This window comes from Gobius niger (genome assembly GCF_951799975.1).
Source record: "Gobius niger genome assembly, chromosome: 9".
Classification (NCBI taxonomy): domain Eukaryota; kingdom Metazoa; phylum Chordata; class Actinopteri; order Gobiiformes; family Gobiidae; genus Gobius; species Gobius niger.
In genome coordinates this window covers 30,323,539-30,336,697 of record NC_136860.1, presented here as the reverse complement: position 1 = coordinate 30,336,697, position 13,159 = coordinate 30,323,539, and the positions used below count along the sequence as shown (strand labels likewise).

General features: G+C 39.8%; 1 protein-coding gene across 1 annotated transcript in view; it reads right to left on the bottom strand.

Moving 5' to 3' along the window:
* LOC306967602 (partitioning defective 3 homolog B-like) overlaps positions 1-13,159 on the bottom strand; it is a 388,088-nt gene that overhangs the window by 220,548 nt on the left and 154,381 nt on the right. Inside the window, exons 15-16 of the mRNA XM_079562684.1 lie at positions 5,721-5,829; positions 3,426-3,580 (exon numbers count right to left, since the gene is read on the bottom strand). Coding sequence (XP_079418810.1) covers positions 3,426-3,580; positions 5,721-5,829 — 264 coding nt within the window. The remainder of the gene's footprint in view (positions 1-3,425; positions 3,581-5,720; positions 5,830-13,159) is intronic.

Genomic DNA, 13,159 nt, shown 5'->3' with positions numbered 1-13,159 from the left:
CAGCCTGTGTCACATGTTTCTCAAAGTGCTACATAAAGTCATTATTCATTCACTCCACACTGAATGGCAGCAAGCTAATATTGTAGCCACAGCTGCCCTGGGGCAGACAGGTCATTTACCACATGGCTATAATATGCTGTTTATATAGATACAGACGGCATCGCATCATAGAAGGGGGTGTGGCCTCATTGAGGGGGAAAACAGAATCTTTTGGAAAACACAATTTTTCACTCTTTTTAGGCATTTTCTGGTGGAATATGAACTTATTTATCAAATGTGAATAAAGTCAAGTGTAAATCGGGTCCATATGGATATTTTTGCACAGCAGATTGTTCTGTAGAAGTGAAAAAACGGCAGTCATAGGAAGCGCTAGCTAGCGTTTGCATTAGCCCGATGCTAACATGTCGCATAATGTTAGCATTCTCCGTTATTTTTATGTATTTATGGGTTGTTGAACCACTTTGCTCCTCTCCATGTCTTTGTATTTTTATTTAGTAGAAAAATAAATAACTGTTTTCCAAAATGACCATATATGGGCGATTCCAGAGATGCCGTCTGTATCTATCCTGATCTCTTATTATGTGAGTGCCCTCTGCTGGACACAACCTTTTTTTTTTTTTTTTAATTTAAGCTGCCCCCTAGTGGCTGTTGTGAGCAAACTGGTTATTTCCTTTAAAAATCCATAACTCCGCAGAGGAATGGGCTAGAGACGTACTTTTTTTTATGACATGCTCAGGAATTCATGCTCCTCGAAGGGCTTTTTTTCTATCGTGAGACTAAGAAACTGTCCCATATCATTTTCACAGGACACCTTGTCAGCAGTGGAGACTACAGTGCAGCTACCAGAGACCCGGTTCCAGATCTTGGACAAGGATCTTAGTCAGGAGTACTACAGCTAAACAATTGGCCTTGAAAAGAGTCAGCCACTTTTCCACCATGCAGATAGTTTGTATGATAACACGATTGAAGCTGATGTCCACATGTTTATCAAACACTAGAAAAACAGCGTCGCTCGCACGTAAAAAAGAAAACAGTCTTCAGATGCATCTCGTTAATAAATAGTCCTTGTGTAATCGCCTGTTATTGCCAACACTCGACGCGTTTTGACGGTGACAGTTGTGCCATCATGACTGAAAAGCTAATTTGGTTCCTTTGGCATTCAGCAAAGATCAAGTGCGAGCAAACTACAAAAGGGCTTGATGTACGGACACGCGGCGTATCGCGGCTGACTTCTATTCAAACCGATTCACACAGTCGCTTCCTCTTCTATCTCCCCCTCCCGCCGCCTTTCTGTCTTTGTAAATCCAGCTTAGAGAGGGAGTGACATTTCAAACAATACGGTATTGTTTAGATGCGGCGTACAAAGTCAAGAGTACACAAATGCGGGCCAAACCATTAACAATGATAAATCTCAAAGTTTTTTTGTTTTTTTTTCCCCCCGAAATGTCAGAGTAAATCTGTCATCTTGGAGCAACAGGTCACATGTGGAAAGCAGGTTAAAAATAAGCACCTTTTCATTTTTTTTTTCCTCCTTTGCTTTTGTCAAACAACTGAAGCGGAAATCATTGCCGTGTAATTAAATAGAGTTTTGGTAATTTGGGGGTTTGTGCAGGATTAAAAGAAAAGGCACAGGGGATGTTATTTGACAAAGAAAATTGCCCATGCAAGTGAGAAAGCACACACACTCAAGAGAACCATTGAAACAATTTGAATAAGTGGTTTAAACTATGACAAAAGTTCAGTTTCCTTACAAAAACTTCCTTCCTTAAAACCCATAAATGTGCCTATTTAATCACTTTTTGTGACATTTGTCTGACTGTCTGAGAATGTCATTATGTGGGACTTACCTTTGCAAGATCAGACGTTGATTTTAGTATTCATAATGTGGAATCATTTTCTGCTAACTTGAGTGTTTTTTTGCTTATAGAATTGAATTACTAATGATTTTCTGCATTCCCTATTAAGTTTAGTTGTGTCTTTTGTTTTGTTTTCCTCTGTTGACATTATGCTGATTTGACTTCTTTCACTTTTCTCAAAGCCCCGCCCTCATTGTCCAATCACACCTCATAGCAACCGTTGCTACCAGACTTCCCCCGTTTATCCTCCCACAGAAACTAATATTTCTTCCCTTTCGAAACCAATAAACGAGCGGAAACTGACTTTTGAGCCAAGCCAATGCTGTTTTACCACCTGTCTTGACGTTGCCAAGAGTTTCATAAGATATCGTTGCCGGACATCGCCACAAATAAGCTGTTTCTGCCCTTGGAATATCTGGCATGTTTACTTTTTAAATGCTACAGGAAGAGTTTTAGTTGGTTTTCCAAGAGATTTCAGCCGCAGGTGGTTATGTTTTGTCCACTGTGATAGCACAGCACTGGACATCACAGCTTGAGACTCATGACTAAAATGTTACTAAGCCGAATAAGACCTGGGGTAGACAGAGCCACGGCAGTCAATAGTGGGGTCTGTAGTTCGTTAAGCAATATTTTATCAATACTAGACTAACATAAGAAGAAAACAGTGGTGCAAGAGCAGGACTAGTCCATACGACTGTGCCAGTGACATTTAAAGGAACATACTGTACTACATACTGTGATAATGTTCTTACCTGAGCTTAGATGAGTTGATGCGTACCTGTCTGGTCTTTGTGCGTGCGCTCAGTCACGCAAAACGACCAAAGATGTTGTTAGCATTTAGCCTCTCCCAATGTATTCCTATAGCTCCAAAAGACCAGAGACCAGACAGGTATGTTTCAACTCGTCTAAGCTCAGGTAAGAACATGTCTCAGTATGGAAAAACAGTGGCCTGTTCCTTTAAAGCTTCTGGACTGGAGTCTTTAGGCCGGTGTAGCGCCTCATTTGAAAGCTAAGACCTACAAGCCTGATCTCTGTCCTCATGTGGTTGCCGTGTTGTCATCGCTTTTTATTCCCATCACTTTTATGTAGCATTTCGTCACGAATTTGTCACTTTTTTGTTTGCCCTTTTGTATCATTTTGGTCACATTTACATTGCTTTTTGTTGTATTTTGTGGTTTTATCGCATTTTTTTGTGTCAGTCACATGATATAACTTTGGGGAATTTTGTGACTGTTTTTGCTGTGCTTTCATCTTCATTTTCAGCTCGTTTTTGTTGGCATGAAATGCTTTAAATTTGGGTAATTAGGGGTTAAGGGGGCGGGGCTTGTGAAAGGACAATTATTGTTATTTTTTTAATGTTTATGGTTCATGGTGTTACATTTCCTTTGGGCATGACTGTTAAAAAATCATAGATAGTAAAATAAACTATATCCTGACAATGTAACATGGATTGCTGCTATAGATCATGTAAGTGTGTTGTTCTGTAGCCGTCGGGTTTGCATGTTTTGAGAGTTACTGTTGGACGTTTCTGCCGACGCCATGCATGAGGAGCTGTTTAGTGGCACATGCACAGGCTCCATGCAGAGCTCAAATACAGAGTTGTCCCACCGGTGTGCTGTCTGCTGGGGGGCGTACCCAGATCCATGCTCTTGGAGGCTTTGACGTGCTGGAACTGACGCGGGTTTGGGCTCTGCGACAAAACGTTGTTCAGGTTGTCTCTAAAACTGGGGAAAAAGAAAAAGAGAGAGGGGGTTGAGTGGCATAAATTACTGACTGTAAATGTGGAACAAAAATATCTTGGTTTCTTGTAATATGCAAAGGTTTGGTCTAATTCTGGACTAAACAAGACAAAGACCTTTTTTTTCCCCCCTCAGAAGGTTTTAAGCACATCGGACATTGGATTTCTAACACGATTTGAAGGGGATGATTCAAAAACGTGACCCAGATTTAGCTCTTCTGAAGTCTATACAAGTCAAACTGAGCCGACCCTGACCTTTTGATGCATTGAATTAGCAGCACACAGTATCGGGAACAGAATGTAAATGGTTTAGAGATGTAACGTGATTATTATTGACCAGAGCGGCTCTGTCAGCAGAGTCTGAAGGAGGCACATGTTGGATTCGCGACGGGAACACACAAAGGGCCATGTAGGCTACGGTAATGCAACACCGCGACAGACGTTGATATGAGTGGAGGATGATATACAGTAGATCCAAAATTTCAATCCCAAAGTCCCAATTTAGACCTTTTATCAGTCCTGGATCAGACCTATTGAAGTCCTAACAACATATTGGTTTAGACATTGTTTTAAACTAACCCTAAACCTAAATATAGTCATAATTTAGACCTGATATATTCCAGGTTGAATCATATTTTACACCAGTCTGGTTCAATTCTTGTTTAGAAAAGGTTAATGGGTGAAGGGTATAAAGCAAAATCGACTTTTTAGAGTTTTTTAACATGTGACAATGTTGCTCTCTCATCAAAATACCTGGAGCTGTTTTTTGACTCACTCGCGCATCTTTGGGTAATCTTTAAACCGCTTAACCTCCACCTGAACTGAGCACATTTTCTCCAGTTTGGCTTTTACTCAAATCTAAAAGCTTCTAGAAAAGAAAAAGCGTACAGCAGCAAAAACGAGACAAAATGATGATGAAAACGTAAAAAAATGCAACAATAAAGCGACAAAAAAATGTGATGAAAACGCAACAATAAAGTGACAAAAAAGTGATGTAAAAATGGCAACAAATGTGAGGAAAACACAAAAAAAGAGTGATGATGAAAAGTTTAAAAGTGACATCAAACACGCGAGGGAAAAGATCCATTTACCGTATTTTCCGGACTATGGGTTGCTCTGGATTAGAAGTTGCACTAGCCTTGGCAACTACCTGGGTACCGTAACTGCACCGTTGACAAGCCTCTCCCGGCAGCGCGTTGTTCAAGCACCCATTTGCAAACTCGTTCCTCCAGCTGTGGCCAACTAGCTTTTAGCCCACGATTAGCTTTTTTTTGTTTTCTTCATTGCAGTCAGAGTAACCTCCACTTTTCGCCAGCCGCTCACAAGTTTCTCGCTCACTCCAAACTTCCTTTCTGCTGCTCGATTACTGTTTTTTTAAATCGTCAGTCGTACAGGAGCAGCAGATACTGGTACACAAGCCAAGAGCGCCCTCTAGCTGTCAGTGTGAAAATAACAAACATTGTGGGATTGTATATTTTGATATATAAGTCGCATCTGAGTATGAGTCGCAACCCAAGCCAAACTATGAATAAAAGTGTGACTTATAGTCCGGAAAATACGGTAGATAAATTTTTTTGTGAGAAGCTTTAAGATTTGGGTAAAGCCAAACTGAAGAAAATTCGCTTGGTTAAGGGGGGAGTTATGAGGTTAACTTAATCTTTCAATCTTTTGAAATCCTAGAGTCTAGCTGCGTGGTGGCAGCTCCCAAAAAGCTCCCTCTGATCCTAACTTCCAGAGGTCCTACGTATCCAGGAAATGCTTCCCTCACCTCCATATCTCCCTCTAAGCTTAATCCTTTCATCGCCGGGTGAACACTTTCCATAGCTTCACTACTACAGTCACATGAGCTGCCTCATTTCTTTCCCCACCAAAGTAGTGCCATAAACTACGCCCCTGCGATTGAACATTAGACGACACTCTAAATGGAGCTTTTTTAGTTGACTATTAAGCTGATATTTTAGTTTTACAAATGGTAAGGGTTATGTTTAGGGTTAGGAAAAGGGATTTGGTTAAGGTAAGGACAATGTAAGACGCAGGATCATGGCACAACTTTTTTCTCTTTTTTTCACATTTGAAGCCTTTTCTCAACAACATGTAAGATAGTGATAAAGCGCAGTTACACAAACCTCTCGTGCAGATATGACGGGTGCTGGTAGGAGCTGCTGAACGATGTTTCCTGTCCGTACATCTCTCCATCCTCTTCCTCGTCCATGTGAGAGTAGCTCCCATTGGCCACTAAAGGAAGACAGAGATACAGTGAATAAAACTAACATAACAAGAGCAGCCTATTTGAGACCATTTTTGACCTTAAAAGGAATTAAGGAATAAATTACAGACACAAACTTCAACTGGCCAATTAGCTTGTGACTTTAATATTGCCTTCCAATTATTTTACCTGAAAACAATGAATCAATTACACTCCTTTTTTGCCCAAATACACAAGACATGCTGAACTCTAACTGTGTGGTAGTAATATGACCTCATTTGTGTAGTATGTCTCAAGGGACAAACCTCCAAATGTGTTCTTAAATCCTCTCTCTCCAAGGATGCATTTTGAGCATTTCTGATTCAGCCAAATTAGTCGGGATTATTGCAGATTTGAAAGAGCGGTCTGAAGGATTCCCCTGAGACGGCACTTCAATTCAAGTGTAAATGGTGGTTTAGCTTCTTATTTTGCTGGAAATGTAAGGTTAATAAAATGTATATTCACTAGTAAAACCCACACCTTGTTTTTGTACATTTTTTATATTGTCAGCCTCCAAACTTCTTATTATTATTATTCTTCTCTTCTTTTTCTCCTCTTCCTCTTCTCTTTCTTCTTCTTTTGTCCTTCTTCTTCTCCTCCTTCTCCTCTTTTTCCTTCTTCTCCTTCTTCTTCTTCTTCTTCTTCTTCTCTTTCTCTTTTCCTCTTCTTCTGCTGCTCTACTCTTCCATCTTTGTCTTGCACTGTTTCATCTATGGGTCTCACTGGCTATGTCCTCAGTGAATGAAAACACTTGTTACCAAACCAGATAAACTATTAAAAGCAATTCAATGACTTGCACCAAAACCCTTGTGAGTCATTATGTCATTTAAACTGATTCTAGCAGCAGGCACTGAATCAAAACACAATGTCACTGATTATCTTCAATAAGTTCTGGGAAAATACAAAAATTACTGAAAGTTTTATTGAAATCAAAAGCTTCCCATTGTGTGAAATATGCATACATGTCAAATTTTTCACAATAAAATGTCCAGATTTCATTCATTTTAATTCTGGCATTGAAATATTGTTTGACCATACCGGTACACTACAAAACATTACCTTTAGAGACCTTGTAATATGACTTAAGCGATCATAATAGAAGGTTAATAATATTCAGAACAAAGTTAAAAGCTCAAAAATAACGCACAAAAGTTTGAAAGTGCACTAGCTCAAAGTAAGAGGTCAGGGTGAACTTACACAAACCAGGTCATAAATCTCATCCAACAGAAATGGAGAATATCACAGTGCCAGTCTCAAAGGTTACACAGATTTCTAATTGAGTTAAGCCTCCAAAAACTCCCACAACGTCTCGTTCTCCACATTTCCTGAGCTTCCCGGGAGCTCTTAAGACGTCAAAGCCGGAGCAGAGTCATCGGCGCAGACTCCACAGTGCCACAGCGAAGGGAGATAAGCATTGGAACGCGGCGGCAGAAGAAATATTGACGTGGATGAGCCGCGTGAGCGAGCGCGGAGATGTGCGCCCGTGATAGGCCTCGCGTCTCTGTGATGAATGAGTTTACGAGGCTCTCTTTCACACCGGCTCCATTTACATACAGTCATCATTTCTGCGAGAGCATCACTGTCACAGCCCACACGCGCACATTATTGCACCCTCTTTTCACTGTGTGTCCACATCCGGCAAAGAGAGAAACCTGCCATCAACACCACTCGTCTTCATCACCGCTGCCGAAGACTTCCGCAGCCGAACTCGGAGTGGTTGAGTGAGACATCAGGAATGGGAAGAAAAAAAAACAGATTTTCCAGGGTTTTAGAAATTCCCTTCTTTGAACTGGGTTGACCCCTGAATTTGTCCATTTTGTCACTTCTGGTTCTGGTCTGGTTTAGCGTCTGTTCAAGGCCTTTTCACACTAACCCAATAATAACAATAATCGTGAGAAAAACCCCATCGGACCAAACAAGGTGGAGCTACACTACAAAAAGTGAATATCAAGCATTGGCTTAAAGGACTTGAATTGAGGAAATATATCTTAATTTGAGGGGTTTTCACTCATTTAGACCTTTTTCCTCATCTGACCAAGATTATTTTGCTAGTTTGATGACATTTCAGACTGGTTCTATGGTAAATCTTGCTTGAAATCAGAAAGTAAAACTGCCAATGGGACAAGGCCATTTTTCTTACCCCATTGGCAGAGGAACTTACTTGAAATAAAGGCGAAACGAGTCAGAAACATCTCAGAACAAGTGAAATATTCTAGGCCAAATAACCAACTACATCTTAACTAGTGAAAACAACAAAAATTTGGATTATAATGCGCAAATTGAGACATTTAAACTAATCTAGTAAATTACTTTTTGCAGTGTAGTTTTTTTAAGCGATCGCATTTGTTCTCTTGTCTAATTTAACTTTTAATCAAACAAATATGTATTTATCTTAGGGCTGGGACTTTTTTACAATTAATTACAATTAATCAATAAACGTATGAAAAAAGATCATGTTCAACTGCTATTGTCTTTGAAGTGCCTGAAATCGTCACACAGGCCTCACATCTCTGGTCCAAATCAGTTCAAATGTAGAAAAATACAGAAGAAGCATCTAAAATAAACCTCTAAAAAGTAAATACAACCCCTAAAAAAATTATACTTAAATGCGATAATCTATCCATCCATCCATCCATCCATCCATCCATCCATCCATCCATCTTCTTCCACTTTTCTGTTGCCGGCGCCTCCTGCAGGTGGTGGGTGCATGGAAGGCCGGCCTTATGGTTCTAACCGGGCCTGTTGGTCTCTCATAAGGGGCTTCTGAACCGCTCTTTGTCTGACCCATCATCTAGGACCTGTTTGCCATGAGAGACCCTGCGAGGGGCACGAAGACCCCGACAACAGAGCTCCCAGGATCATTCGGGTGCTCAAACCCCTCCACCACGTTAAGGTGGCGATTCAAGGAGGGGTAAATGCAATTAATTATGTTTATTAACTCCAGAAACACGAGGGCACAGGGAGAAACTCGAGGGGCCAGAAGCTGCCCCCCAGAAAGCGACCCGACGTTTGGTTGGTGAGAAGCCTCATTAACCTTTTAATCCCCGCCTGTACCGAACACATTTTCTCTAGTTTGGTTTAAACCAAATTTTATAGCTTCTAGACTGGAGCTTACAGCCTATACCCCAGGGTAACGCCTCATTTGAAAGCTAAGACCCACAAAACTGATCTAAACTGATATTTCTTAATTCATTTTTTTGCTGCACTTTTTTCAGATTTTTGTGATTTGTTCCTCTTTTGTGACTTTTTCGGTCACTTTGTGACACTTTTTTGTTGCGTTTTCATCCTCGTTTTTGTCGGCTTTTAGACTTGGGTAAAGCCGACCTGAAGAAGATGTGCTCGGTTAAAGAGGGGATTAAGAGGTTAGACTAAAGAGACTAGATGCAAGTTGGTTATTGTATACTCAATACTGCCACCTCAGGTCTTATGCGTAACTGCAGCTTCTATATTAAGCTCGTGCATGACGGCAATTTGGACCCGAAGTAACACCTTATTGAGCGACAGTGCAGGATTTTAGAGGCACTCTAAAATGTGGAAAATATGGTCAATATTTTCACATTTTCCGGCAAAACACCCCATTAGGTTATATATCTACTAAAATTTGTAGGAAAAATATGCTACAATTGTGAGTTTCGGCCCTTCAATAAAGAAAAGCGGCCCTCCATGACACAAACTTGCCTACCCCTGCCTTAGGACATTGCAGGAACATGTAGGGGGAGGAAAATACATAATTTCAACATTTTTAAAGTCCATATGGTCCCCTTAAGTTGTCCCAGTCGAGTTCTAAATTTGACATAGTTTTCATATTTGAATTTTGTTATTATCTATTTCGTTGTTTATTTTGCCCGGACAATGCATGGAAATGAAAACTCACGAGACATGCATGTTTCCATACGTCGTGTCGCACTCACAAAAAAAACTCTCCTTCATTCTGGCCCCAGAGGAGACCCCATTGTACACTTTTAGTGGTAGGGGAAACCAGATCACCCAGAGGAAACAGAGCAAAATCCGTGTTTCTGTGGAGACATTAGTTGTTATTTAGTCCAACAACTTTCTAAAAATGTAGACATCGTTTGGCACCTTCCAAATGCCTCTATGAAAAGCCAAACATTTCTGTCTTACTTCTCCGTGTGACGCTCTGCACTAATCACCTGCTTTATAGTTCTCTTCCTGCAATGAGATATTTGGCCTGTCATTTATCTCACACGGCACATCTCCCATAAATCATTTTATCTCCAGCTTCCTGAGGTTTTTTTTTTTTCTTTTCTTTTTTTTCACTTCTAAACTTCCACAGCCGGCACCTTAATCAGCCTGACTGTCAAAAACACATTCTTCCTCCGTGCATGCAAAACAAATGCGCTCCTCTTGACTCGGGATCTTCTGAAACGGAGAAGGCATTTTGCGACGTGGGTGATAGATCAATGCGAGTTCAGCGCAATAACATAGATATGAATCCCGCTTCTTTCATAGACCACACTTCCCCGCTTCCAATTCCTTCCTGTCGTCAAGTCATCTGAAGAAAAACGCGCTTTCATCTTCCCGGATTCTTTTGTTTTCACATAAAGAAGTTAATCCGGGCTAACCTTGTGTCAATGCGAGTCACATTCCAGGGATAATTCAGACGCACTTGCCTCGTGGTTGTGTGCACGAAACCAGCCAGGTGTCACTTCACGTTTAGATCTACCTAAGCTACATAACACAGCTAAAGGGAAGCTTTGCTCAAACTTAGTATGAAGTTTAACATGTCGTAGTAGAGGTTTAAACATCATCAACTGGACTGAGTGGATTGAGATTAGGGTGTTTTGCTCCAATCTTCAGAAGCTTCTTTAAGCTCTAGGAGTCAAAATGTGAAAATTGTTGAACACACAAGCTAATATAAGTGGTCAGGAATGCAATAGCCACATTGAATTCTTGAGTTTAGTATTTAGTTAAGTAGTTTAGTAAATGGGGCCTATTATGGAGAATATACATGTGTGTAAATTACTCTGGAGCCTGCACAACATGAGAAAAACTTGCAATATTGACAACTGCATTAATTTGCGACAATGATGTATATATTGTTGATATTTTACTGAATTCATTTTTTGTTTGTTTTTCATCAAAACAACTTAAAGGAGACAGATAATTTAAAGCAGTACTAAGTAACTTGTTTAACTTGTTTGACTATCATCCACCTAGCCAAATATCATATTCATAAAACTAAGTGGGCACAAAAAAAGCCAAATGGACATCATTTTATAAACGAACTCAATCAATATCTTAAAACAATAAAGACTGTGGTTAATCAAAAAGCCATCAAAGCCCATAACGCATTCTGCAAATACCACATAACAACACAGTAAATGCTGCATTTATGTCATCCTGTATCATAATGTATTGTTTTAAAATCCCAATTTTCTGTCTTGATCTATTCTGTATGACTCTATTACTTTATTTTCTGTATTTCCCTTTTTTCTTTTTCTTTTTTATGTTCGTTTTGTTTTTTGTTCAACGTCTCCCTCCTGGCCTCAAAAATGTGAATATGCTTATATGTTTACATGTACTTTGACAGCATTCTTATTTTGCAATCACATCTGTTAATTAAAAATAAAAAAAAATAAAAAGTAAGTTTACCTTAATCAATCCTTTTCGTAGTTCCACTGGGGGTAATACGGGATAATAATGGGATGATTGGGGGGTCTTTCATCTCCCTCTGGTGTCTCTGGCCAGAAAACCACACTTGCAGCTTTCCCTGCTCCGACCCGGAGACCCCAATACACACTAATGGCATCATGGAGAACAAGCTAACAGGCTAACGGGCAAAGCTAACTGCGGGCTAGCGCCACTTAAACAGTATTTACAGCCGAGTTTGAGTGAGAAAAATGATCTCCATCGTGTAATTGGATGTATAATATCCCTCTCTTCCTTTGTCTTTTCTATCAGCGTAGTATTTACTCTCACGGACAATTGATGAGTGAAAAACCGCAACATGCTACACCACCTGCAGTGTTTCACCACATGAGTAATCATCAGGTAAAGCCATTGAATTTAGCTGGAGAAAGACAGTGTCAGCACTTCGGTCTGTACTCCACATTTCTAAAGCCCATAATCCAACATCATATCCATTATGAGTCATTCTGAAAGTGTGTTCAATAAGCCATGCCAAAACTATAAACCACGCCATGAATCGAAGCTGAAAGTTAGTTTTTAATAAGTTATTCCGACAGCTGCCAGCAGGAGGAGCCCCAGTTAAAGTCTTCACCAGCCCTAGCGCCTATATTTCATTGTTAATATTTAATTGATCATCACATACTAATAATAATGTTTTAAGTCCATTTGTAAGATCCATGTGCATGACAATGTCCACTTTAAAAGAACTCTAAATGAGGAACTTAACAAGGCCAGAAGTAGATAAGAAAAATAATGCCAACAAACTAGGTTTTGAGTGTTTTTGTTTATGTAATGGAAAACCTCTGTGATTTTATGATTGAGGATTCTTGCAATATTGTTGATTACCAAATGTAAGTTTTTATATTCTATTCTCTAAAAGTAGACTTAACGTGTTTTGTTGATATACAGCCAAAATTAAGTCAAGCATCACTGAAATAAATAAAGGAAAATAATTTTGTGTTGATAGAAATACAAAATGTTAAACATGATTTGGGCACAACAAGCTCCAAACATCATGTAATTGTGAATTATTGAAAAAGAATAAGTGAATCAAAGTTCCATGACTTTAAAGAATAGGCTTTTATTTTGGAGGGGGAAAGTTGCAATGACGCTTCAAAAAAACAGAGAAACACACTTTTATAATCAAAATTCATGAATATTTGATGCTAGTTTGCGCTACACAAACTTGAGCTAGCCGTAAAACTTCCTCCCCGTCAACTGGAGCGGCTCTCTCGGGGGGTGGGAAGCGAAAACTCCAACAGACAAAGTGCACACGAAGGGGAAAAGTGTGAGAAAAATTCAAACAAGAAAGAATGAGATGCAGCAAGATAAAAAGAGGCCGATCTATAAATGCAAAAAACAGCCCCATCTGCATTCATACATATGTAGGGATTCATTAAGCACAATTTATGCCCGCTTCTGAACTAGGAAAACACTCTCGATACATTGTAATTTGGACTTCAATGCAGAATAAAGCATAATAATTTGTTCGTTAGCGTGTGTGTGTGATAACAGCGAGACCACGCGGACCCCGAGAGCTGCGGGTGCCGTACATGCTAGCGCTAATGCGTATGTAAATAGCATCATAACGGAGCTAAATCTGAAAGGGAAACGTAGCTTCAAGGTCAAAAATGCAAAAATCAGTGTAAACAAAATAACAGCGCTCGCTAA